Source organism: Dendrobates tinctorius, unplaced genomic scaffold (genome assembly GCF_039654945.1).
Source record: "Dendrobates tinctorius isolate UK_male_01 unplaced genomic scaffold, ASM3965494v1 ptg000022l, whole genome shotgun sequence".
Classification (NCBI taxonomy): Eukaryota; Metazoa; Chordata; class Amphibia; order Anura; family Dendrobatidae; genus Dendrobates; species Dendrobates tinctorius.
Window position 1 is genome coordinate 118,429,418 of NW_027361690.1, and position 27,436 is coordinate 118,456,853.

General features: G+C 45.8%; 1 protein-coding gene across 1 annotated transcript in view; it reads right to left on the reverse strand.

Annotated features, from left to right (window-relative positions):
- Positions 1-27,436, reverse strand: part of GMCL1 (germ cell-less 1, spermatogenesis associated) — a 173,534-nt gene that overhangs the window by 82,372 nt on the left and 63,726 nt on the right. The window contains exons 6-7 of the mRNA XM_073569094.1: positions 17,592-17,704; positions 15,729-15,794 (exon numbers count right to left, since the gene is read on the reverse strand). Coding sequence (XP_073425195.1) covers positions 15,729-15,794; positions 17,592-17,704 — 179 coding nt within the window. The remainder of the gene's footprint in view (positions 1-15,728; positions 15,795-17,591; positions 17,705-27,436) is intronic.

Genomic DNA, 27,436 nt, shown 5'->3' on the forward strand with positions numbered 1-27,436 from the left:
CTGGATTGCTTATGAGCGCCACCGGGTGGTCAGCGCTCATAGCAATGCTGTAATTCTGCTACATATAGGCGATCTAATCATCTCCTGTATGTAGCAGAGGCGATGGAGTTGTGGCAGATTCTAGCCTCCCATGGAGGCTATTGAAGCATGCCAAAATTTAAAAAAAAAAAAGAAAATTAAAAATATGAAAAAAAAATTAAAAAAAAAAATTAAAGTTTAAATCACCCCCCTTATGCCCTATTCAAAATAAAAACAGAAAAAAAAAAAAAAAAACACATACATTTGGTATCGCTGGGTTCAGAATCGCCCAATATATCAAAAAAGGATTAACCTGATCGCTAAATGGCGTAGCGATAAAAAAAAGTCAAAACGCCAGAATTATGTTTTTTTGGTCGCCGCAACACAGCATTAAAATGCAACAACGGGCGATCAAAACATTGTATCTGCACAAAAATGGCATCATGAAAAATGTCAGCTAGGCACGCAAAAAATAAGCCCTCACACGACCAGAGATCATGAAAAATGGAGACGCTACAGGTAAAAAAAAATGCGCCATTTTCCGTTAACACATTTTGGAATTTTTTTTTCACCACTTAGGTAAAAAACAACCTAGACTTGTTTGGTGCCTATGAACTCGTAATGACCTGGAGAATCATGATGGCAGGTCAGTTCTAGCATTAGTGAACCTAGCAAAAAAAGCCAAATAAAAAACATGTGAGATTGCACTTTTTTTTGCTATTTCATCGCACTTGGAATTTTTTTTCCCGTTGTCTAGTACAGTGGTTTTCAACCAGTGTTCCGCGGAACACTAGTGTGCCGCGACACATGGTCGGGTGTGCCGCGTGTCCACATGGCTAATTTACATGCGATGCAAATTAGCCATGTGGAGGCAAGCAGGGCGGCGGGTCGGAGAGGCAGCAGTCCCGTGTTCCTGTGTCGCTTCCTCCCTGACACAGCAGTCAGCGGCGCGGCTGGATGACATCATCATTCAGCCCAGCGGCTGCTGTGCCAGTGAGAGGAAGCTGCCGGTGAGGAGAGGTGAGGGGTGTGTGTGTGTGTGTGTGTGTGTGTGTGTGTGTGTGTGTGTGTGTGTGTGTGTGTCTAGGTGAGAGGTTTGTGTTTGTGTGCGTGTGTAGGTGAGTTGATGGATGTGATGAGAAGCAATGATGGGAGTCATGGAGAAGGCGGTGATGGGGAGAGGGCAATGGAGAAGGCGGTGATGGGGGTGATAAGAAGGCCGTGGTGGGGAGAGGGCAATGATGGGGTTGTCGAAAGGGCAATAATGGGGTGGTGGGGAGAAGGAAATGATGGAGGTAGTGGAAAGGGCAATTTCTACATGAAGGGGATTATGATGGGGCATATTACTACAAGAAGGTGATAATGATGGGGCATATTACTAAAAGAAGGGGATAATGATGGGGCATATTATTAAAAGAAAGGGATAATTATGTGGCTCATATACTGCAATATAAAGGGGTACAATGAGAAATACTATGGCCATGAGACTGGAGTACAAGCGCCAGCTTATATACTATATATATATATATATATATATATATATATATATATATATATATAGTATATGCTGATAATTATGTGGCTCATATACGTGGGACTGTATGTATGACTTTACATGGGACTGTGTATATATATATATATATATATATATATATATATATATATATATATATATATATATATATATGGGAATACATGGGACTGTATGTATGAGGTTACATGGGATTGTATATATGAGGGGGTTATACTTTTTTATTTAACTTTTTTAAAATAAATAATTTATTGAAAGGACCTCACAATGAGTGAGTAAAAATACATTTAGAATCTATATTATTAACTATATGTATAATATGTACTGTTTTAGTGTCATTTTGTGCCATTTTGGTTGGTGGTGTGCCCCGGGATTTTTTACGTATAAAAAGTGTGCCGCGGCTCAAAAAAGGTTGAAAATCACTGGTCTAGTAGACAACATGCTCAAACCAATGGTGTTGTTCAAAAGTACAACTCTTCCCGCAAAATAAGCCCTCACATGGCCATATTGATGGAAAAATAAACAAAAGTTATGGCTCTAGGAAGAAGGGGAGCGAAAAACAAACTCAAAACCGAAAAAAAAACTGAGTCATTAAGGGGTTAATGCCTTGGAAATGTTTTTGTACCTTTCTTCTGATAAGCTGTTTACGGACCATGGTTTTGGCAAAAATGATAGGAATATCCTATTAGAACAACTAAACTTTATATGGGCTTAATCAGAAACTTTTCATTTTTGTAAAGGAGAGAGTGGAGAAACACTTACTATTACTGTAGGGGATAATTAAGGGATATTATTAATGCTGTGATGTATTTTATTTTGAGGATATGGTTTTCAGTGTGGGGGAGGGGAGGTCCTATTACAGTGCAGGGCAACACTATTGCTTTGTCTCTTCATCTGGCATATTAGAGAAGTTAGGGAAAAATTGGGGAATGTTCTCTGGAAGCAGTGCTCTACAAAAATTATTTTTTGCAGGTATGAATCCAGGCTGGAAGAAGTGATCGCGGTCTGTGCTGGATGAAGATTGAGGACTTCAACTAGAGACTTTGCCAGTGAGTTAGTGTGTTACTTGTACACTGACACTATATACAGAGGTCATATGTATAACGTCACTGGTGATCACTATTATCTGTACACTATACACAGAGCTCCTGTGTATAATGTCTCTGGTTATCATTGTATTACCTGTACACCCACAAAATACACTGTATACTATGTATAGAGGTCATGTGTATAAAGTCACCGGTGATGTTGGCTTAAAAAAAAATATCTTTTGTCCAAAACAGCTGATGGCTATGTATGCGATATGGTGTTCGATGGGAACTATTACTGCGTGAATGGTGAGGACGTGGTGTACAAGTGGAATTTTAACAAGAGTGGGTGGTGGCACTGTGGAATGTTCAAGGGTTGGAGGAAGAGCTGGGGTGGAGCATGATGAGTCTCAAGGGGGCTTGAAAATATTTTTCCAGTACAGGACCCCGAAATTCTTGGTGGCAGCCCTGCAAGTTGGTCACCCACAAAACTAATGTAAACTCTACAGTCCAAACCTCCATTAACAGATAACAGAGGACCCTAGATGTGCCATGAAAACATTCCCCCGCATCATTGCTTCTTCCCACCAGCCTGGACAGCTGACACCAGACAAGAAGGGTTCATTGATATATGCTGCTTGTGCTAAACGCTGTCCCTTTCCCCATCACTGGATGTTTGTCCCTGATCACACCATTGTCCTTATACGCTAGACACTGCTGCATGTTAAACCCCTGAAGCTTGTCAGTTTTTGAGTTTCTGGATGCAGCTTGTGTGGCACAAATGGCCATACCTCATTCCAGGTTGCACGATTTTGCCATTCTAATGAGGATTCACCCAAACTGATCCAGGGAAAACTCTCTCACTAGATTTCATGCTGCCCGTAGGGGTCATGTGTCTACTTTCCATACAGGAAAGCTCCAATCACGAGAGGCAGGTGTCTGTATTAATGTGGTCATTCGGTGTAGTTCTTATTCTACTTTATCTATTTACAGTGTCATAATCAGCTGGAGGGGGCATATACACATGATGAAATGGCCAGGCCATGGGCACCATCATCAGATTAGCTAAAGATTCGAGCGGATCTAAGTGAAGTACTGTCCTATGTCCTACAAGCTCCGTGATAGTGGGCTCTCGAGCTCTCCCCTGGAGAAGGATTGCTTGTCATTGTGGCATCATAATGCATAGTTAATTTAAAGATCACCCCAAAATTCCTATTTAAACAAAGCACATTGTTATACGAGGAGATTGGCCTCTATAAAAACCACAGCTTTGTTGTAGTGCAAGTTGGGGTGCTCTGCGCACCTTTGGCATGGCAAGCGATTTGGTGCACCGTTACACTCAGTCAATTACCATGAGCCACCGCTTCCTTCTGAGTTGATTGACAGCGTTCTTTGTTCAAAGCGAGCATTGCCTGAAAAGAAGTGTAGAGTATAACAGTATAAGACAGCATCTGTGCCCAAAGATGTCTCTCTTGTCTGCTGTGGCCACTTGTTCCTCTGTTACAAGTTTCAGAGAGGAGAGGACTTTGGGTGCAGCAGAGAAGAGAGACGTCCGTGAGCGCGGATACTGCCTCAATCTGGAGAGACATCAACCAGCACAGAGGGACGTGGCAGGTTGTGCCAATTGAGGGGGGGAGCAGTGCACCAAGTCTCTGTCACATCCAGGGTGCACCGAGAACCCCATCTTGTATAATACAAAAAATGCTTTTTTTACGTGAAACAAATTCAAATTGTACTACAACTAATGTGTGGTTAATATAGAGGCTAAGCTCCCTATGTAACTATGGGCTTAACTTAAAGAGTGAATTTGGCAAGACGCTCTAAAGGGAATCTGTCACAAAGCTGTTCTCATCTCAACAAAATCAGCAAAAACTCTGCAGTAAGCAAGTAAGAGCATGTAAACATAGGGTACTTATTAAAAGCTGTTTTTAATAAAAAAAAAAACAAAAAAAAAAAAAAACACAAAAGCCATCCCATCGCGGCGATTTACACCTTTTCACAGTGGGATGGTATTACACTTTTTTGGATCAAAAACAGTGTTTACTAAGTGCCTCATGTTATTTATATGTACTATTACTTTTTACAGCAGGGTTTTTGCTCCTTTTGTTCCTAGGTGTTGTCTGTTTAATGGCCAGTGTGAACATGCTCCTATACATTAAAAGCATACAACTTATATTACGGCTCATTTTTTTTTTTTTTGCTTTGAATTCTTGTACTGATCCAAGAGTAGAATAATGTAGGAAAAACATGGGCATTACATACCTGGTAATGTGTTTTTCCATGAGACATGACGGCACCACGAGAGAGGGGATCCGCCCAATGAGGACAGGAAACCTTCAAGATAAAAAAGGGCGGCTCCACTCTCCGCATCAGTTGTTTTACAGAGCACGAGAGGAACTCCGCAGCTTAGTGTACATATAAATCATACATCCTTTACACTACTAAATTTCCAACACACAAGGGGGTGTATAATGCTAATAATGCACCCAACTAATGACGTGATCAATAGGGAGGGAATATAAGGGTGCCGTCATGTCTCATGAAAAAACACATTACCAGGTATGTAATACCCGTGTTTTTCCATTTTACATGCGGCACCACGAGAGAGTTACAGAGATTTGTGTTCTCTTAGGGAGGGATCACTGCTTGTAACAGTCTTCTCCTGAATGTGAGATTGGAGGAAGCAAATAAGTCTAACCTATAATGTCTGAAAGGTAGACGGAGCGGACCAAGAGGCCGCCTTACAGATTTGGTAAATGGAAGCGTCTGTTCTTTCCGTCCAGGACGCTGTCATGACCATCGTGGAGTGGGCTTTTATACCTTCTGGAATAGCCCTGCCTGTACTGTTGTATGCTGGCATATTGACCTGTCTCACTCATCTAGCTACAGTCTGTTTAGGGTTTTTAAGGCTATTCCTTGCCCCTTGGAATGAGACAAATAAGGCCCTCTGTTTTTCCTCCAAGGTTTTGTTACCTTTAAATACTGCAGGAGACACCTCCTCACATCTAGGCAATGAAGTCTCTCCTCCTTCTGGTAGTTAAGGTTAGAACAAAGGGATGACTAGATTAACTCCTGAGCTCTATGGAATTTTAATATCACCTTGGGAAGGTGTGCTGGATCTAATATTAACACAACTCTATTACCCATGGCCTGAGTGTAGGGAGGGTCTGTTGATAATGCAAGTAAATCCTCAACCTACAGGTCGATGTGGGCGCCACTAATAAGGCTGTCTTTAAGGTTAATACTTTATCTGACATTGTGTTTAGTGGTTCAAACCAGACTCTCTGTCAGAGGTGACAGGACAAAATTTAGATCCCAAGGAGGAGGAGTAGGGGACAGGACAGAGTCTGCTCTAGTACAGTCCCAGATGAACCTAATCACCCACCTATTGTTTGCCAGGTCGCAGTTGAATAAGGATGCCAGGGCAGAGATATGCACTTTCAGGATACTGACAGCTAACCCTCATCCTAAACCTTTCTGCAGAAATTCCAGTATTGCCACTATCGGGACTTCCCCTTCCCATATTGGGTCTCATGTAGATAAGAATTTTTTACATATTCTCCTACAAATTTTTTGTAGTCACTGGTTTTCTGCTACTGAGTAAGGTGGATATTAATGCTGCTGAGAATCCCTTTTTCTCTAGTAGGTGACCTTTCAAATTTCAAGCTGCCAAATGCAACCCGGAACTCTTAAGCCCCCGTTACACACTGCGATATCGCTAGCAATATCGCTGTAAAGTCACCGATTTTGTGACGTAGCAGCAATACTGCTAGCGATATCGCTGCATGTGATACTTACCTCCGACCGGCTCCCCCACTGGTTATCGCTGATGGCGCGAGAAGCTCCTGGACCATTCCTCGTCGGCCACTTCCTTCTGTGCTTCCTGTGGAGAGACGAGCGACGCGTGGAGCCGGGCGGGAGGACGCAGGATCGCCGCGTCTGACAGGTAAGTAGCGACTCCCGACCCCTGCGATGTCGCTGGTGAGATCTGCCTGTGTGGCAGCTCACTAGCGACCACTTAGCGATGCACCAGCGATCCTGACCGCTTCATATCGCTGGTCGGGATCGCTGGTGCATCGCTAGGTGTAACGGTACCCTTAGGGTCATTGAAGGAACTCTGTGTTAGAAGGCCCTAGACCTCTGTCACTGATATTACTCTCAGCCAATAGAACCCTGGCCTTATTGGCCAAAAAAGGGGCCATCAAAACCATTCTGGTTCTGACCTCCCTGATCTTCCTCAGAACTGCTGGCATGAGGCATATTGGAGGGAAGGAGCCATGACGTCCACTCTATCCTGAAGGAGTCTACTGCCAATGGTCTGTCTGTTGGACTTAGGGAGCAGAATGTCTGAATCTTCCTGTTGTCTTTCTTGAGGCAGAGAGATCTATAATGGGTTTTCCCATATGTGCCCTATCCATTGAAAAATGGATTCTTTTGGGTACTATTTTCCTTGCCTCAAGTGACTCCTGCTCAGACAGTCTACCTTCAGGTTGTTTATACATCAGATATGCAGGGCCGATAATGAGAGGGACTGGTGTTCTGCCAGATTCATGATCCGGCCTCAAGCTATTTAGCAGAGGCCCTTTGACAAGAGCAGTCACCTTCAGACTAAAAGAGCCGGTGACTATCTACATCAAGGACTAAGAATGGGTGTCTCCCTAGTGGTTTACATATGTAACCACTGCTTGGTTGTCTGATAGGACTCCAACGTGTTGTCCTCTTTCCTCTGACATTCTTTTCGATTGTTAGAAGTTCTTAGTCGTCTGAGGATAGATTTCTCTCCTCCTGGGCCCAGGGATCCTGGAGCCACAATGTGTCTAGGTAGGCTCCCCACTGCCGAGGACTAGCGTCCGTTGGAGGGTGTGTGTGTGTGTGTGTGTGTGTGTGTGTGTGTGTGTGTGTGTGTGTGTGTGTGTCGGGTACTCCTCTCGGAGAGGACTATCTGTAATCACCACCTGAGTGACTGGAGTACAGAGTCCGGGAGGGTGAGCTTTTGCTCTAACCATCCCTGAAGTTCCCGATTGTTCTGCAGCACACACCCTTACAGTTCCTTTGTGTGGAACTGGGCCCATTTCACTGCTGGTATGCAGGAGGTGAGGAACCCCAATACCAACACGGTCCTCCACAAAGCTATTTCTGGCTTTTTTATCTCCTTTGTCTTACTCTGGGAGGCGATGCTCCTGCTCCACGGAGTTCACTGTTACACTCAAGATTTTCTAGACCATTGCTGGTTCCAGTTTGGATTTTTTTTTTTCTTTTTCTTTTTGAGGTCCATTTGTCATCTTAACGTCTATAGTGTTTTCATCATTATTCTGACTTGATCTTGACCGCAAGGGAGATTTCTTCCCCAATATCAAGATGATGTTCTGATTAGGGTATCACCAGAGTATCTTTCCCTCTGAGGTGCTCTGTGATTTCTGCAACTAGCCTTGTCAAAACTTGAGGGCTATCACTACTCAACAGGGCAGGGCCCTGTATTGGAAGTGACGCTACTGAGACCCATCCGGACTGTCACTCTGAGACGTATATGGCCTTATTGTCGGATCTGGTGATAAGTGTTCATGAGGTCTTGGAATTGTTATTCAACATTTGAGGAAGGAGGAATTCTACTGCTGGCCTTCTCGTCTCCATCTTGGAAGACTGGATTATCAGTCTTGAGGTCTTTTTTAGAATTATAATTGACCTCCAGGAACTATCTGGGGCTTCTATCGAAATCTCTTCCCGGACATGTTTGTCTAGGAGTGAGGTTGTTTCCCCTTCCCCGTCTTTCTTTGAGAGGACTGCATATGTCCTCGTGGAAGCTAGAGGTGGAACCTTAATTCCAGACCTGATCCCACAATTTGCCAGATCCAGGTGCTGGACGAGAACCTCTCCTAAGCTGGGAGGAAGTGCACCTGAAAATGCCCGTACCTGGAAGGGTTTCTTGGTGTCTTTAGATTGCTTGTTAAGGTGGAAGCCTCTCCCACCTTTGGATTGTTTGTCAGAGTTGTTTCTGTCTCGATCCTTATATTGCAGTCTCCTGGATTTCCGGCCCTACGGAAAGGAGCGCCGAAAGAGGCCTGTTTTCTGGGAAAATATTCCTTTCGGTTTTCCCTAATACGTCATCCAATGCTCACACGGTAAAGGGCAGAGTTACATCTTTTGCCTGTGTGCCCCCAGCCAGCATTTAAGCCATCTTGCCTGGCGCTTCATATTAGCCAAAGTTTTTTGCGGTTGCGGGCTAGCCTCCCATTTCGGTCCCAGCCCAGCCTCAAGCTGCATAGTGACCGCCACCTGACGTATGCAGTCATGCTCAGTCTAGAATGGCCGGTGTCTAATCTGCTGTATAGCCCTGCTGAATCCTGCTGAAGTCTCAGCTAGGAATATCGCCGCTGCTCTTATGGCTGGTATTGCCTCTAGGATAGTCTCCCTGGGGGATTTTTTGCTCTAGCTGATCCTTCAGGATATTAATCCCTATCCTAAGGGATCTAACCCCATCAGTGGCCACGATGGTCGGTCTAAGTGATCCAGCTGAGGTCTCCCAGGCAGTTTTAAGACAATTATCTGTCTTTCTGTCAGAGGTTCTTTCAAGAACCTAAATCCTTAAGGAGCAGGGAGGACTTTCTGGCGACCTTTGAGATAGCTAAGACAATTTTTGAAGCCTCATCCCAGGATGAGGATGTCTCTCCCAGCTGCAACCTGCTTAGCAAATGACACCTGACGGGAGCACTCACGCACAGCCTAGAAGGGCTGCTGGCTCCTCAAAAGGATACCTCCTTTACAGGGGATTATGGTACTTCCACTCTGGTTTTTCCCATTCCTTCTCAATGAGTCCTTGCCAAGAATAGGGAAGGCTTTACATTTTCCTTATAGCAAGCTTGTAGAACATGAGTTCTATGGCTTTCGCATCTACCAGCCCCACGGTAGGTCAGACTGCTTTAATAAGCTTGTCCGTAGTGTATCGTCTACTAGAAACGTATCTTTCTCATCTGAGCTACTTTCCCCGTAGCGAGATTTAACTGAGTGCTCGTCTGAACCCTCTGGGGTCTTCCTGAGAGATCAATGAGGCTCTGGCCTATCCCTTGCTTTGCTATCCACGTTGACTGCAAAGCCCTTCCTGATTTACAGACTTCTGACTGAATCAGGGATCTCTTGCTCTCCGCAGAGAGGGTGTCTCTTCCGCTACTGTTTTAATAATACAGGCCTGACACAACCTCTTATTACTAAGGGACTTTTTTTTTTTTTCCCCATAAGGAATATTCCTTGCCTTTGATTTCCCCTTTTGGGGACCTCCAATGCTCTACCCCACCAATGTATGTAAAAAGAGAGAGAGAGAAAGAGAGAGAGAGAAAGAGAGAGAGAGAAAAAGAGAGAGAGAAAAAGAGAGAGAGAAAAAGAGAGAGAGAAAAAGAGAGAGAGAAAGAGAGAGAGAGAAAGAGAGAGAGAGAAAGAGAGAGAGAGAAAGAGAGAGAGAGAAAGAGAGAGAGAGAAAGAGAGAGAGAGAAAGAGAGAGAGAGAAAGAGAGAGAGAGAAAGAGAGAGAGAGAAAGAGAGAGAGAGAAAGAGAGAGAGAGAAAGAGAGAGAGAGAAAGAGAGAGAGAAAAAGAGAGAGAAAAAGAGAGAGAAAAAGAGAGAGAAAAAGAGAGAGAAAGAGAGAGAAAAAGAGAGAGAAAAAGAGAGAGAAAAAGAGAGAGAAAAAGAGAGAGAAAAAGAGAGAAAAAAAGAGAGAGAAAAAGAGAGAGAAAAAGAGAGAAAAAAAGAGAGAAAAAAAGAGAGAAAAAAAGAGAGAAAAAAAGAGAGAAAAAAAGAGAGAAAAAAAGAGAGAAAAAAAGAGAGAAAAAAAGAGAGAAAAAAAGAGAGAAAAAAAAGAGAGAAAAAAAGAGAGAAAAAAAGAGAGAAAAAAAGAGAGAAAAAAAGAGAGAAAAAAAGAGAGAAAAAAGAGAAAAAAAGAGAGAAAAAAAGAGAGAAAAAAAGAGAGAAAAAAAGAGAGAAAAAAAGAGAGAAAAAAAGAGAGAAAAAAAAGAGAGAAAAAGAGAGAAAAAGAGAGAGAAAAAGAGAGAGAGAGAAAAAGAGAAAAAGAGAGAAAAAGAGATAGAAAAAGAGAAAAAGAGAAAAAGAGAAAAAGAGAAAAAGAGAAAAAGAGAAAAAGAGAAAAAGAGAAAAAGAGAAAAAGAGAGAGAAAGAGAAAGAGAGAGAAAGAGAGAGAAAAAGAGAGAAAAAAAGAGAGAGAGAAAGAGAGAGATAAAGAGAGAGATAAAGAGAGAGATAAAGAGAAAAATAGAGAGAGAAATAGAGAGAGAAAGACAGACATTATCGTACTGGACTTTCTCGAAGCTCACTCACCACTCTAGCGAAAAAGGCTCTCAATCTTAAATTAGCTGCTGCCGCTTTCAGATGAGAACCGTCACAATCAACCTAGCATGGTTGGTGACCCCTGCCAGCACTTCTGACAAAATTACCCCTCTTTTATTTTTTTTGATCACCTGGTTGATCCTGCACCTGCCGGTCGCATGCGCTTGCTTCTGTATCTCATCCCGCATGCACACTATGCCCGGCTGCGTGCACCCCCAGTAACCACTACCGGTGTGCGCTGAATTCCTCCCCGTGTATGTGCCCGGAGCGCGCCCACCTTTCCCCCGGGTGCGCGGTCCCTTTCTACGCTCGGGGAGCCTCACTGGCCAGTTCCTGGTGCGCATCTCTGTCCTGTGCGAGTACCGGCACTATCTGGTGCGTCACTTCCGGTGTGCGCGCGGCTCCCGGCTCTTCTGGCGTTCTTCTGACACCCGGCCGCCATGACATCCGATCCCGCCGCCCCCTCCATTCCTGGACCTACCCAGAGGGGGCGACAACGTTGCACCACCCCTGGCTACCAAGACGCCCTGGTCACTGCCACCTCCTCCATACCTGTGCTGGATTTTTCCTGGAGGGAGCGATCATGCCGCTGGCCATCATTCCTGCAGGTACTGCTTCTTTTCCATGGCCCACACGGTGACCAGGGTCCTGGGCTTGACAGGGAGGAATCCTGAAAGGGCCTCCGAGGAGTCTTACCTCTGCCTAGGCACCGATGTGCCTCACGGGCTGCATGGCCACTACACATCAACAGGGAGGGCACACGAAAGTGACCTCCGTGGACTTCCATGGGGTCTGTCGGCATCTGGGAGAATACACCCAATATAGTCTCCTAGGCTCTAACTTCACAGCCCGTGAGGCAATTTGCCCGGGTGGCCATGCACTCGCTCAGGGGGGCATAGTAATATATGACCCCCGAGGCGACTACCGGTACCTGGTGACGGGTGTAGCAGACCAGTGCCTGCCAGTAATCACCAGACCCAGGCATACTCTTCTTTTATTCTTTCTGCAAGAATCTTTAAGAGGTTTTCATCTTGAGGGTTCCCCATCGAGGACAGGAAACCAACTGATGCGGAGAGAGGAGCCGCCCCTTTTAACTTGAAGGTTTCCTGTCCTCATTGGGCAGATCCCCTCTCTCGTGGTGCCGTCATGTAGAATGGAAAAAAGACGCAGATTCTAGCCATGTATCTCTAGATTACTGGGTGCAGCAGCTTTGATGAAGTGCCCGGGAGGGACTAGATGTTACAGGTGCCAGGGCTGGTCAATAATAAAGAAATTAGTGATGTTACAGGCGGCGTTGTGGTGTGCCTGCCCTGTGTCCCTCACACTGAGCCTTTACAGCCTCCGTGTGTGTGTGCTGTTTCAAAGATGCATGCTGACAAGAGTATTAATGTAACTAAAAGGGAGTCTTTACTGTATTCACTTCAAAATACATAGCCCATAGAGATGGTAACAGTCTCTCATACAAGCTTGTAATTTTAGGTAGCAAGAGAGATGGTCACCATGACGTTTATAACGGAATGTTCCCAGTTAATGGCTTGAATAAAGTGATCGGCTGACTGCCGGTAATATACCGGATTACTATCTTAATTCACACAGTCCTTCAGTTTGGTTCACGGTGGAAATAGTGTTCCCTGCTGTCTCACGATTACCGTATTTTTCGCTTTATAAGACGCACTTTTGTTCCCCCAAATTTTGGGGGAAAGTAGGGGGTGCGTCTTATAATCCGAATATACGGGGGAGGGGGGGTGTATATATATATATACTGCAGGGTCCAGGGGAGGTGGGGGCAGCTTTGGAACGGTGCTGTGAGCTGGTAAAAGCTGCCGGAGGGAGCCTTTGATCTCCTGCTCCCGCTCATATAATATGCACTGCCGCTGTCCATCACCATGGTGCTGAAACCGCACCACGGTGACTGGCTGGGGGAGCGGCGCATATTATAGCTGCCTGCGCCCTCCTTTGATCGCACATGATCCCCTGTGTTAGATATCTCCCCCATGCTGCTGCCCATAGTAAAATAAAAAACTCTTTCCTTACCTCCTCCAGCGCTGATCTCCCAGTGTCTCGGCTGCCGCTGTCATCAGGTACGCAGAGATGATATCACTCTGCTGTGCTGATCACATGACCGGCACTGAGAACCAGGAAGTGGAGGAGGAGCTCAACCACACTGAGGGAGACACGAGGAGGGACAGCGCTGAGAAGGTAAGGAAAGAGTTTATTTTACTAAAAGCAGCAGCATGGAGGCGATATCTAACACAGGGGGCCGTGAGTCAGCCACAGGGGGCCAGTGTGTCAGCCACAGGGGGCCAGTGTGTCAGCCACAGGGGGCCAGTGTGTCAGCCACAGTGGGCCAGTGTGTCAGCCACAGTGGGCCAGCCACAGGGGGCCGTGTGTCAGCCACAGGGGGCCAGTGTGTCAGCCACAGTGGGCCAGTGTGTCAGCCACAGTGGGCCAGTGTGTCAGCCACAGTGGGCCAGCCACAGGGGGCCGTGTGTCAGCCACAGGGGGCCGTGTGTCAGCCACAGGGGGCCAGTGTGTCAGCCACAGGGGGCCAGTGTGTCAGCCACAGGGGGCCAGTGTGTCAGCCACAGGGGGCCAGTGTGTCAGCCACAGGGGGCCAGTGTGTCAGCCACAGGGGGCCAGTGTGTCAGCCACAGGGGGCCAGTGTGTCAGCCACAGGGGGCCAGTGTGTCAGCCACAGGGGGCCAGTGTGTCAGCCACAGGGGGCCAGTGTGTCAGCCACAGGGGGCCAGTGTGTCAGCCACAGGGGGCCAGTGTGTCAGCCACAGGGGGCCAGTGTGTCAGCCACAGTGGGCCAGTGTGTCAGCCACAGTGGGCCAGTGTGTCAGCCACAGTGGGCCAGCCACAGGGGGCCGTGTGTCAGCCACAGGGGGCCGTGTGTCAGCCACAGGGGGCCGTGTGTCAGCCACAGGGGGCCAGTGTGTCAGCCACAGGGGGCCAGTGTGTCAGCCACAGGGGGCCAGTGTGTCAGCCACAGTGGGCCAGTGTGTCAGCCACAGTGGGCCAGTGTGTCAGCCACAGTGGGCCAGTGTGTCAGCCACAGTGGGCCAGCCACAGGGGGCCAGTGTGTCAGCCACAGGGGGCCAGTGTGTCAGCCACAGGGGGCCAGTGTGTCAGCCACAGGGGGCCAGTGTGTCAGCCACAGGGGGCCAGTGTGTCAGCCACAGGGGGCCAGTGTGTCAGCCACAGGGGGCCAGTGTGTCAGCCACAGGGGGCCAGTGTGTCAGCCACAGGGGGCCAGTGTGTCAGCCACAGTGGGCCAGTGTGTCAGCCACAGGGGGCCAGTGTGTCAGCCACAGTGGGCCAGTGTGTCAGCCACAGTGGGCCAGTGTGTCAGCCACAGTGGGCCAGCCACAGGGGGCCGTGTGTCAGCCACAGGGGGCCAGTGTGTCAGCCACAGGGGGCCAGTGTGTCAGCCACAGGGGGCCAGTGTGTCAGCCACAGGGGGCCGTGTGTCAGCCACAGGGGGCCCGTGTGCCAGCACAAGGGGGCTATATTCAATATAAGGTGGCCATATCCAGATTAAGGGGGCTAATTTTAGGATGGGGGGGCTATGAGGGACATATACCCTATATGATTTGTTAGACGGACACTGGCATTATAAGACGGACCCCATTTATTAAAAAATTCTCTATTCCTTCACCACATTTGGGGGTGCGTCTTATAATCAGGTGCGTCTTATAAAGCGAAAAATACGGTAAGTCCTGGTACGGTCCCCTGTTGCAGGGCATACAGAAGAAAATGCAGCAGAACATGAGGTCCTCACGCTGGCGGAACCATTAAAGGTGTGGAGTGTAGCAGAAGAGCCCTTGTACAGCTCTCTCTCTTCTGTCTCTATGAAGATTGATATTTAAGACGCCCTCATGGCGCAGTGTGTGGCAGTTCCCGGCCGATTGAAGATTAAGGGAAGTGGGACCTAAGCTAAAGGCAGAGCAGCCTCGGAAGTAGACCTCTCCTCACGTCACTCAGGATGCTTTACCTCAGACATCGCTGTGGCTGCTCTCCCGCTCTCGTCGCAGGAAGAAGAGAGCTCCTCCCTCAGCAGCTTCTAGAGGTTTCCGCCAGAAACCGGGCTGAGAAAGTGTCATGTGACAAAACTCTTGCACCTTTCCACTTTGGACAGTAGATGGCAGTATAGGACAATTTATCGAATAAACCACATGACAGGACATTGGTTTTGGTAACCACCTGACAACTATATTTTGCAACAGATAGGAAGTGGTACTGGGCTGGACACTACCGTGAAACAACCAAAGTTCTCAGATGTAGCAGAGCTCAGAAAGCTGACCCTCGCCCACACCATAGCTTTGCGCGCTGCCAATAACATGCTCTGTATAAGGGGGCAGAACAATCACCTTAGTGACAGGCCAATGAGCACTGACAGGTACAGGACTTGGAAACAGGCATGCGGTGCTTGTGATGGGCCTGATAGTGACCGATATAAATGCGGCATTTCTCTACCGGCGAGGAGCAAAAACGCAAACACTGCTGTCTACAGATGAGCCGCAGGTGGCTTTGTGACGTGTAGCGTAGTACAAGAGGAGCATATATTTCGGGAGACATAAAAACGTTGTAGACCAGCAGCGCTCAACATGACAGAAGGTACACAACCGCAATAGTCACACTGCATTAACCAGTGTTATTTTGATGAAGGTTACATTGAAAGACCTGTGATGGAGCCTGAAAAGAAGCCATTACATTTGTATAATAATGCAGATTTCAGATCTCTGGAAAGTACAAAGATGTGGAGGAAAATTTTTTTTTTTTTTTTTAATGTCCTCATCCTGTATGTGTATCACTTACCTGAGCTCTTTGAACAGATCCACACTTTGATGGGTCATTAAGTTATTTAGAAGCCACTCAAGGCACCTGGAAGAAGACACAAAGCACGTGAGCCGGCATCAATGAGAGAGGGGCAGGTTGTCAGAAGTCTGCAGAGCGCGGCTCGTGGTCTCAATACATAGCTTCCCATGTGAGAAAAGATGTAATGGACCTATAGACATAGCAGTAAAGGGTAAAAACAGCGGAAAAATTCAAGAGTCAGCACAGCGAAGTGGAACAAAAGGGCAGGATGTAGTGTGGAGAAGACGAGGCAAGATCACTCAGGCGCTCTCCCGCATGGTTAGGACATAACATGTTTGTCTGTCAATCACTGCGGAGGCCAGAAAAGTCAAGAAGTAACGCCGTCTGTGGCCTACACATGAGACTATGTGCAGATGATGAAAAAACACTGTGTCTTAGGGACATTACCGTTATAGAAAAGAAAGTTTTCCTTTATTGCATCCACACAGAAAACAAGTACAATTAGCCTTACTCCCTAGGACAATGAGTGAGTGCTGCTGCCAAATACTGCTAAAGCGAAAAACCCCATGTTCTGGAAAACTAATCTACAGACAGCAAATATTACATGGATTCCCTGATTGGTTGCAGTCGGCTGTTTCTAGCAGAACAATCCATTGAGTTTAATGTACACGATGCAATGCTTAACGTCACCTGTGGAGGAGCTGCAGGGAAAAGCATCCACCCAGATCACAACTGGTCACTAGGGGTCTTTTCAGGACACTGATCTGTTTATTGTCACGGGACAGATCTAACAGGTAGCGGTAGCATCCAGCTCCATTATAAACATGCAGACCAAGCCAAAAGGTGAACGCTCAGTTTAATATGGAGAGGGGATCAGCTCTTTAAGGCCACGTTCAGTATTTTTCACCCACTTCTGATTTTGGCTTGCAACTACGGAGCTAAAAAAAACTCACCAAATACTGAATGTGATCGTGGCACTGTGGGCAGTCTGATGCACCACTTCTCAGTCATTCTGTCTGCCCACCATTATTGACTATGAAAAATTTAAGAATCAAGGGTAAAATTGGTGGGGTAAAACTGAGGAATAGAGACTGAAGGGAGCCACTGACCTTGTTTCTTCCAGACTTGTCAGTGCCAGAAAAATCACTGCATCTTCCAGTTGCTTCTTCCACCAATATTGACGGACTGCGCTGGCTTAAGTCCGTGCGTGCTCTGGCATAAAATCCTGCACATGCACAGATAGCTCGCCGGTTGAGGCATGCAAAGTTGGGCTAAGCTAGGCAGGCAGAATGATGGGAGAGGAAGGGCCTCATACTGCCCACAGTGCACCACCATAGATAGTTAGCATATCAGAGAGGAGATAGTTTTCTGGTTAAGCGAACCCCAGATTTTGACAGAAGATATATTTTATCAGGACCAGCTGCCCTAAATGCTCATGTGCTTCGTTTAAAACAGAATTTTTGTCCTGATAAGACTCCCTTCAATTGGCATTACATCTCTCATTTATAGTCCCACGACCTGGTGCCCCACGCTTGCCTTAGGTTTCCTCTTCCACTTAGTTTGGGGTTTCATTACTCCTGCTTCCAAGAAGGACACCACAGTGGCACGAGAAGTACAGCTGTAAATCTAATGCACCCTTCTCAGCTCAGGATAGCCAGGGAAGGAGTGGTGCAGACTTCCCGCTGAACTCCCCATGCCACTGCGGCAACCATCATCAAGCTGGAGAAGAGAACTGGTGATTTGTGGAGAGGCAGCTAATGGAGGGCACCAGGTGAGGTGACACATGAGAACTGAATACCCCTTGTTCAGTCACAAGGTGGAAATTTGTTTTAAATTAACAGATTACTAGGTTGGACAACTTACTTTTTCTTCACAGAGTCTAACCCGTAGACAACTGCTGCCGTGGAATAGCTGCAGATGGTCTGAACGCTGATGGTTTCTTTCATGGTCTCCCCACACTGCTGAATTAAACCATCCTTAAAAAGAAAAGATAACGTAGAGTGATAAGAGAACATATACCCTATATACCTCATAAGCCATAATTTACTATGACTGACGATCTGCAGACTCCAAAATTAAAACTAGTTTAGAGAGAAATGCAAAAAAATTGCTGAAAAGTGGTTTCTATGGAGTGAATATTGATTCGTGGTCAGACTATGGTCCAGCTTTTACTTACCATAGTCGGGACTGGAGTCCCATTGCAGGAGCTGCTGCTCAGGAACCACTGCCCTAGATCGAGGTACACTAGAGGATGACTGGCTTTGCCACAACGAGGAAGATACAAGGCACCAAAAGTTGGTCCCAAAAATGTATTATGTAGTAAAAAAAAAAAAAAAAAAAAAAAAAAAAAATCAATGAAGGAGTAAAAAGAGATGTCGTTTCTGGTTGACCACGCTGCTGTGGGAAAAGTAGGCGTTCCCTGATGTGATTTAATAGCAAAATGTCAATTAGGCAGATTAGGAAGTGAATCTTCAGCCACAATTTGCCTCTGACAAGTCAATGTAGGGTCTGGTTTTTCTTGTATTAGTTGGATTGACAAAGGTGTATTGTGGCAGAAACATCGCTTTTTGATCTGCCCAACTGACATATACATTTTTTTTTTATTAAAGATTACATTTTTTGGGACCATCTTCAGGGTCTTGAATCTTCCTGGTCTTGGATTTATGTGATGTTGTAGAGAGATGCCCAAAGAAAGTACACAGACTTGTGAATGGTGCAGGAGATCCTTCTATTTGGGATCAGTGGTCTTTGGTAGATTACCGCCCTGAACAATGAAAATGTTTACACTTGGCCATAAACTTAGCATAAATGTGGGGTGCAGAGGCACCAACCACCAATAGGAACACAAGATGGTTGGTAGACATCCATGCACATTAGCAGGGCCAGTCCAGAAATCTCTAGGTTTAGCTTTATCTTTCATCGAACGGACCTTAAGGCCACAGTCCAGCAAAGCTAAAGAAACTACTTTAGATGTACTTGTATTACAATAAGTGAAAATCTCATTACATCCCTAAGCGCTGCCTTCCCTACCATATACAGAAGTCTACAGGACAGGACACTGTCTACAAGTGCATACAAATAAACAGTCACTCGCTCGTCTGTGCCCATGAATTACCTCCACTGTGATGAGACGTGAATGTACTACAAAAACACGGTGTCCGCCTCATTCTGGAGAAAATACTTACAATGTCAGGACAGAATGTAAGTGAAATATGGAAATGAGCATGTGAAATATTGTTTTGGTCACTTTTGGGACCTCCTGCCACAAGAGAAAATATAACACGGCACAAAACACAGAAACAGCCCACGGGCAATTTCCTTCATTACTGGTTTGTGCCTCGTTTCATGCTGTGCACAAGAAGCAGGATCTGCTCTGCCTCCTGCTGGCTTGGCTCTGCCTCCTGCTGGCTCTGACTGGTGCTTGCTCTGTCTCCAAGGCTCATATGTGCAGTACAAAGCCTCAGATGAAACCCTCCTATTTTGTTATAATAGGAGCCCCACAGTGACGCGCCATACGCGGACTATACAAGCCGAGCAGCCAGAATCTCAGACCTGTTAGCAATGAACGAAAGCAGCATGAACGCCACGACCCTCTACAAAACATCTGGTCGGTAACAAAATGAGGACATGGTAATCCTGACCAGTTTGATAATGAAAAGAAGGAGATCAAGCTTAGTATTCCCCCTGTAGAAATGTTGAAGCCTTTTAACATTTTCAAGATCTTGCAATTTTTTCTTTTATTGTTTTTGCTCTCTCAAGAGCCATAACTTTTTTATTACTCCATTGGCATAGCCATATCAGGGCTTGTATTTTGCAAGAAAATTGTAGTCGTTTAGAAACAATGTACTGAAAAATATGGGGGACTTGGGAGCCATATTGAAGTAAAATGGTAAAGAAAAATTCTTCTATTTCCTTGGGTTTTCTCCTCACGGTCTTTATTATGCTGTAAAAATGACCTGATAATATGATACTGTGTCAGTACAGCTATTTATGATACTGTGTCAGTACAGCTATTGGCAGCACCAAACTTAAGGAGTAACTGTCATTTTAATTTTTATTTATTTCATAAATGAATCGTACATATGAAAATAATGATATACAGTGCCATGCGAAAGTATTCCGCCCCCTGGAACTTTTCAACCTTTTCCCACATATCATGCTTCAAATATAACAATACCAAATGTAAATTTTTGGTGAAGAATCAACGACAAGTGGGACACAATTGTGAAGTTGAATGAAATTTGTTATTTTAAATTTTTGTGGAAATTCAAAAACTGAAAAGTGGGGCGTGCAATATTATTCAGCCCCTTTATTTTCAGTGCAGCAAACTCAGTCCAGAAGTTCATTGTGGATCTCTGAATGATCCAATGTTGTCCTAAATGACTAATGATGATAAATATAATCCACCTGTGTGCAATCAAGTCTCCGTATAAATGCACCTGCTCTGTGATAGTCTCAGGGTTCTGTTTGAAGCACAGAGAGCATCATGAAGACCAAGAAACACAACAGGCAGGTCCGTGATACTGTTATGGAGAAGCTTAAAGCCGGATTTGGATACAAAATGATTTCCAAAATCCTCCCAAGGAGCACTGTGCAAGCGATCATAATGAAATGGGAGGAGCATCATACCACTGCAAATCTACCAAGACCCAGCCACCTCTCTAAATCAGTGTTTCTCAACTCCAGGCCTCAAGACCCACCAACAGGTCAAGTTTTCAGTATTTCCTTAGTATTGCACAGGTGATAATTTCATCACTTGCTCACCTGCTCAAGCATTAACAGCATCACCTGTGCAATACTAAGGAAATCATGAAAACATGACCTGTTGGTGGGTCTTGAGGACTGGAGTTGAGAAACACTGCTCTAAACTTTCATCTCAAACAAGGACAAGACTGTTCAGAGATGCAGCCAAGAGGCCCATGATCACTCTGGATGAACTGCAGAGATCTACAGCTGAGGTGGGACAGTCTGTCCATAGGACAACAATCAATCTTACACTGCACAAATCTGGCCTTTATGTAAGAGTGGCAAGAAGAAAGCCATTCCTCAAAGATATCCATAAAAAGCGTCGTTTAAAGTTTGCAACAAGCCACCTGGGAGACACACCAAACATGTGGAAGAAGGTCATCTGGTTAGATGAAACCAAAATCGAACTTTTTGGCAACAATGCCAAACCATATGTTTGGCATAAAGGCAACAGAGCTCATCACCCTGAACACACCATCCCCACTGTCAAACATGGTGGTGGCAGCATCATGGCTTGGGTTTTCTTTTGGGACAGTGAAGATGGTTAAAATTGATGGGAAGATGGATGGAGCCAAATACAGGACCATTCTTGAAGAAAACCTGTTGGAGTCTGCAAAAGACCTGAGACTGGGACGGAGATTTGTCTTCCAAAAAGACAATGATCCCAAACATAAAGCAAAATCTACAATGGAATGGTTCACAAATAAACATATCCAGGTGTTAGAATGGCCAAGTCAAAGTCCAGACCTGAATCCAATTGAGAATCTGTGGAAAGAGCTGAAAGAAGCTGTTCACAAACGATCTCCAAAACTGATAGAGACATACGCCAAGCGACTTGCAGCTGTAATCACAGCAAAAGGTGGTGCAACAAAGTATTAAGTTAAAGGGGCCGAATAATATTGCACGCCCCACTTTTCAGTTTTTGAATTTCAAAAAAATTTGAAACAACTAATAAATTTCATTCAACTTCACAATTGTGTCCCACTTGTTGATTCTTCACCAAAAATTTACATTTGGTATCTTTATGTTTGAAGCATGACATGTGGGAAAAGGTTGAAAAGTTTCAGGGGCCGAATACTTTCGCAAGGCACTGTACAAATCAGGTCCAGAAATATTTGGCTGGTGATCGAACCTTTGCGCTTTCACTATATTTAGTTTATAATGAAACCACTGAGATACAACTGAAGTGGAGACTTTCAGGTTTAATTAAAGGGGCTGAACGAAACATTTAGGAATTTCAACTATTTTTCAAGAAAAATATTCAGAATTGAGAGTCCTCAGTGGTTGATACCTTTTAATGGCTAACTGAAAAGATGCCATTAAAAAGGTATCAACCACTGAGGACTCTCAATTCTGAATATTTTTCTATCTACTGGCAAACACGGTACAAAGATATACATCTTTCCTGTATCAACTATTTTTCTACAAAGCCACCTCATTTCAGGGGCTCAAAAATAATTAGAAAAATTAACTTTTCTATAAATAAAATGTTCATTATTACTACTGTGCAGAGCATTTTTTGCAGGCAATGACTGCCTGAAGTCTGGGAGACAGACATGGGCTTCCTACTTTTGTGATGATTTGCCTTCACTGCAGATGACTTCAGTTGTTGCTTGTTTGTCAGTCTTTCTGCCTTAACTTTTGTCTTAAGTATGTGAAATGCTGCTCGATGTGGTCGAGATCTGGTTATGGACTCGGCCATTGCAGAATATTCTACTTTGCCTTAAAGATCTCCTTGGTTGGTTTCGCAGTATGTTTTGGATCATTGTCCATCTGTACTGTGAAGTGTCATCCAATCATTGACTGCATTTGGCTGGATCTGAGCAGAAATTAAAGCCCTGTACACCTCAGAATTCATCTGGCTGCTTCTGTCTTCAGTCACATCATCAATACACACTAGTGACCCGGTGCCATTGGAAGTCATGCATGCCCAAGCCATCACACTGTCTCCACCATGTGTTACAGAGGATATGGTGTGCTTTTGGATCCTTCCAAGCCTTCTCTATACTTGGATCTTCCCATCATTCTGGTTCAGGTAGATCTTAGTTTCATCTTTCCATAGAATGCTTTTCCAGAACTGGGCTGGCTTCTTTAGATGTGTTCGCATCACGCCGGAGTTCTGCTCTGACAGGCAGGGTCTCCGGCGTGTCTCTTCACTCAACCAGGCTGCAGACAGTTCTTCCTTTCCCCACGCTCTACATGCTTCCAGCCGGTCCTCTAGCCATGTCCTCAGAGAACGTGTGTGTGTTCCTGCCCTCTCAAAGGGCCAGCGCGTGCACTTGCCATTTCCTCCCCAGCCAATGGCTGTGGGACATTATGTATATCTCGCTTCCTCCCCACTGGGGAGGTGCCTGAGCAACCTTCCTGTTTACAGTCTATGTTGTGTAAGGTCACATACCAGTGCAAATCCTGCCTGCTGCAGTCAGAAGCAAACTTGGTCAGCTGCACTAAGATACAAGCTCTGCCTGCTGCTCCATCCAGTCTGTCCTTTTGGGTTCAGCTGCTGCGCGACCGTTGGTCTGTCCTGGAGTGGCACCTGGTGTTCATCGGGAGCAGAGTCTAAACTCACCATCAGATGCTCTAGTGAACAGTCCGATGTTCACTTAGTTACGCCCCCCCCCCAGCCTCTCCGTGGTACAGTGGTTCCACAAACCACGTCCGTGACAAGATGGTACTTGGCAAAGTCTAATCTGGTCTATTTTTAAGGCTTAGTAATCGTTTGCACCTTGTGATGAACACTCCCTTTTCCTCTCATGAAGTCTCATCTTTATGGTACACATATATTGAAACACCTGTTTCCCGAAAAGTGTTCAACTGGGTGGATGTTGTGAAGGGGTTTTTTTTCACTATAGAAAGGATTCTGTAAGCATCCACCACTGTTGTCTGCTGTGGAAGTACACGCCTTTTTGCGTTCCCAAGCTCACCAGTGCACTTTTTTTTCCTGCATAATGTACCAAACTGTTTGACACTCCTAACATTTGTGCTATCTGGTGGATTCATTCTTTTTTCCAGCCTAATGATGTTCTGTTTCTCTTCCATTGAGGGCTCCATTGACCACATGTTGTGGGTTCACAGCAACAGCTTGCAAATGCAAACGCCACACCTGGAATTAGCTCCTGACATTTTACCTCCTTAACTGATAACGGATTAATGAGGGAATTGTCCACGCAGTCCATTAAAGAGCATTTACGATAACTGTTCAATTACCTTTGGTCCCTTTAAAAAAAAGAGGCAGCTACGTATTAGAGGGAACCTGTCACCAGAAAAACACTATGAACCCGACGATATGGGCTTAATCTGGAGCTTAATAGCCTTAGGCCTGTTTCACACTTCCGTTTTTGTGTCCGCCAAACGGATCCGTTTCCGTTTTTTTGACGGAAACTGATGCAAACGGATCCGTTTTTAAAAAAACGGATCCGTTTTTTTGACGGATCCGCGGTAACCACTAATGGAAGTCTATGGGACAAAAAAACGGATCCTGCAAAAAAATGGCGGATCCGTTTTTTTACGGAAACCAACGGATTTTGACGGATTTGAAAAAACGGAAGTGTGAAACAGGCCTTACTAACCTGCCGCCATGGGCTCAGTCTGCAGGTTAATAGCGCTACTAACCTGCCTGGCGCCACTTAGTCGAACATTGGACCTAACTGTAAATTGCAAAATTGCCCTTTGCAATTTTACCCATTTAACAAGATGAGACAACCTATTTAAATTCCCTCTAGACTCGTGGGGGTCTAGGTTGAAAATTACAGGTTAGAATCACACAGATAAGTAGACAGAAGCAGTCAGCTCCAGCCTAAGCAAGTGCACAGAGCAGAGTGTGAACGCAATAAAAAGTCTTTAAAAGCACCACTCTGTCGTGTTCTTTTTTATTTCACCGCTCAAGAGGAGCTTAAAATCTTAGTCCCCAACCCCCTGTCTGATAATCACATTCCGGCATTTTCATCTGTTTTCGCCGCCTCTCTGTCTCCTGCAGTGTGTGACCTGCCGACTGTACCAGTGATTTATGGAGTGAGTCGGAGGTTACTAGCAAAGTCTATGAGCGCCTCATTCTGGCTTCATTCTTGCTTTCATGGACTTGCATTGAGTAATTATGGTGTAGCTTCTGAGTTCCGGCCACTCACCCACTCACAAGATGGAGAAGCGGGACAGGACTGCCACCGAAAAACTGTGAAGACCCCAGAGGGTAAGTATAGGACCAGGGGCAGGGGCCTTACATTTGAAAAGCCACTTCATGGGTGAAAAAAAAAAAAAAAAACCGCTGGAGTGGTGCTTTAAGTTAGAAACTGAGAGGACATTGGGGATGGATTAGAAGGGCCACTATACATTACATTTATACATTATATACACAGTTGAAACCAGAAGTTTACATACACAATATAGACTGACATCTGCATGTATTTCTCAATATCTGACATGAAATCAGAATAAACCTTTCCCGTTTTAGGTCAATTAGGATTACTATAATTATTAATATTTGCCAAATGCCAGAATAATGAGAGAGACACACAGAGAGACAGAGAGAGAGAGAGAGAGAGAAAGTTTTAAGGTAATTTTATTTTTATTTACTGCAAATTCAAAAGTTCCTCTTGACAAAACTGGTGAAACTGATCCAGGTTTGTAGGTTGTCTTGCTGTTACCTGCCTTTTCAGCTTTGCCCATAAATTGTCAATTAGATTTGAGATCAGGGCTTTGTGCTAGCCACTCAAACATTGACTTTGTTATCCTTAAGCCATTTTGCTACCACTTTGGCAGTAAGCTTCGGGTCATAGTCCATTTGGAAGACCCATTTCCGCCCAAGCTTTATCTTCTGGCTGATATCTTGAGATGTTGCTTCAGTATTGCCACATAATCTTCTTTTCTCATGATGCCGTCTATTTTGTGAAGTGCTTCAGTCCCTCCTGCAGCAAAACAACCCCACAACATGATGCTGCCACCCCTGTGTATCACAGTTGGGATGGTGTTCTTAGGCTTCCAAGCTTCTCCTTTTTTCCTCCAAACGTAACGATGGTCATTATGTCCAAAAATTTCAATTTTAGTTTCATCAGACCACAGGATATGTCTCCAAAACAGGGATTTTTGTGAGTACTCACCGTAAAATCCTTTTCTCCGAGACGCTCATTGGGGGACACAGAGACTGTGGGTGTGTGCTACTGCCGTCTGGAGGCCGACACTAAGTATACAAAAAAACAAGTTAGCTCCTCCTCCGCTGCATACACCCTCGCCCCGATAGCGGGCGGAAACCAGTTTAATGCCAAAGCCGTTGGAAAAGCTGACAGCAATTTAGCTCTACCGCAGAAAATTATATATGTCTGAAAAAAAAGGACCACCCTACAAAATAAGGGTTTATACCCATCAAAAATAAACAAAAGCCAACTGGCTATCAGGGTGGGTGCTGTGTCCCCCAATGAGCGTCTCGGAGAAAAGGATTTTACGGTGAGTACTCACAAAAATCCCTGTTTCTCCTTCGTCTCATTAGGGGACACAGAGACTGTGGGACGTCCCAAAGCAGTCTCTGGGTGGGAGCAACTCATCAATCTACACCGCATGCCTACCTGTTCAAAGGTGTGCCACTGCTGCCTGGAGAATCTTTCTACCCAGGCTTGCATCCGACGAAGCCTGCGTATGTACGTTGTAATGTTTAGAGAACGTGTGCAGGCTTGACCACATTGCCGCCTTGCATACCTGCTCTGCCGAAGCCTGATGCCGAAGCGCCCAAGAGGCGCCCATTGCCCGAGTCGAGTGCGCCCTTATTCCAGGTGGAACCAGCGTGCCTCTAATACGGTAAGCCTCTTGAATAGTAAGGCGAATCCATTTGGCTATGGTCGACCGTGAGGCTGCGAGCCCCTTCCTGCGCCCTTCAGGGATCACAAACAACGAATCTGTCTGGCGAAAAGGCGCTGTCCTCGACACATACCTCCTGAGGGCCCTCACCAGGTCCAGCGTGTGGAGCGCCTTCTCAACTCTGTGTACTGGAGCTGGACAAAATGAAGGCAAAACGATGTCCTCATTAATATGGAACGAGGACACCACTTTCGGCAGGAACGGCGGAGGTGGTCTCAAGACTACCTTATCCTTAAAAAAGGTCAGAAATGGTGCTCTACAGGATAGGGCTGCCAGCTCCGAGACCCGCCTAATAGAGGTTATAGCTACCAAAAACACGACCTTCCTGGTAAGGCATGGCAATCCGACCTCCTGCAATGGCTCAAAAGGAGCTTCCTGCAGGGCCCCCAGCACCAGATTAAGGTCCCAGGCGTCTAAGGGAGCTCTAAAGGGGGGCACTAGATGCGAGACTCCCTGAATGAAAGTTTTGACCTGCATAATGCTAGCGATCTTTCGCTGGAACAGCTGCCTGCAGGCAGGAGAGGGGAGCCGCTCCAGCCCCTGGAGAGTACGCCGCAGCCCTGGCCTGGAAACCTCCCGCTGCCCAGGAGCCCTGCTTACCCTGAGGTAACCCATATCTTCAGACGGTGCAGGCACCCTAGCTCCGTCCGCCTTGGCTGGGCGAGGAGAGGGACCGTCCGCCACCACGCAGTACCGCCACCTGGCGTTGGTGTAGCCGTGGGGCCGCACAGACTAGTCTTGTGCCTCTGTGCAAGCCCATGGTTTCGCTACCTAGGGGTGGACAGGGCTAAGTCTGGCCTATTGTCCCACGTTGCGGGAGAGAGAACGTGGAGGGACACTCGCACGTGGTCGCCCGTTGATGGTTTGGGGAAATCGGAACCTTTCAATAGGATGTGTTGCCCCTGTCATATCTTCTTTAAAAGAAAAAAGAAAAAATAGATATCTGGGGGAAAGACCCAGAGATGTCCCTCGGTGCGGGAAAGGATACGCGGAGGGATACTCGCGCGTGCTCACCCGTTGATGTTTGGGGGAGATCAGACACTTTCAATAGGGTCCGTTGCCCCTGTCTTCTCTTCATAGTAAGAAAAAAAAAAAATAGTCTGGAGAGACCCAGACTG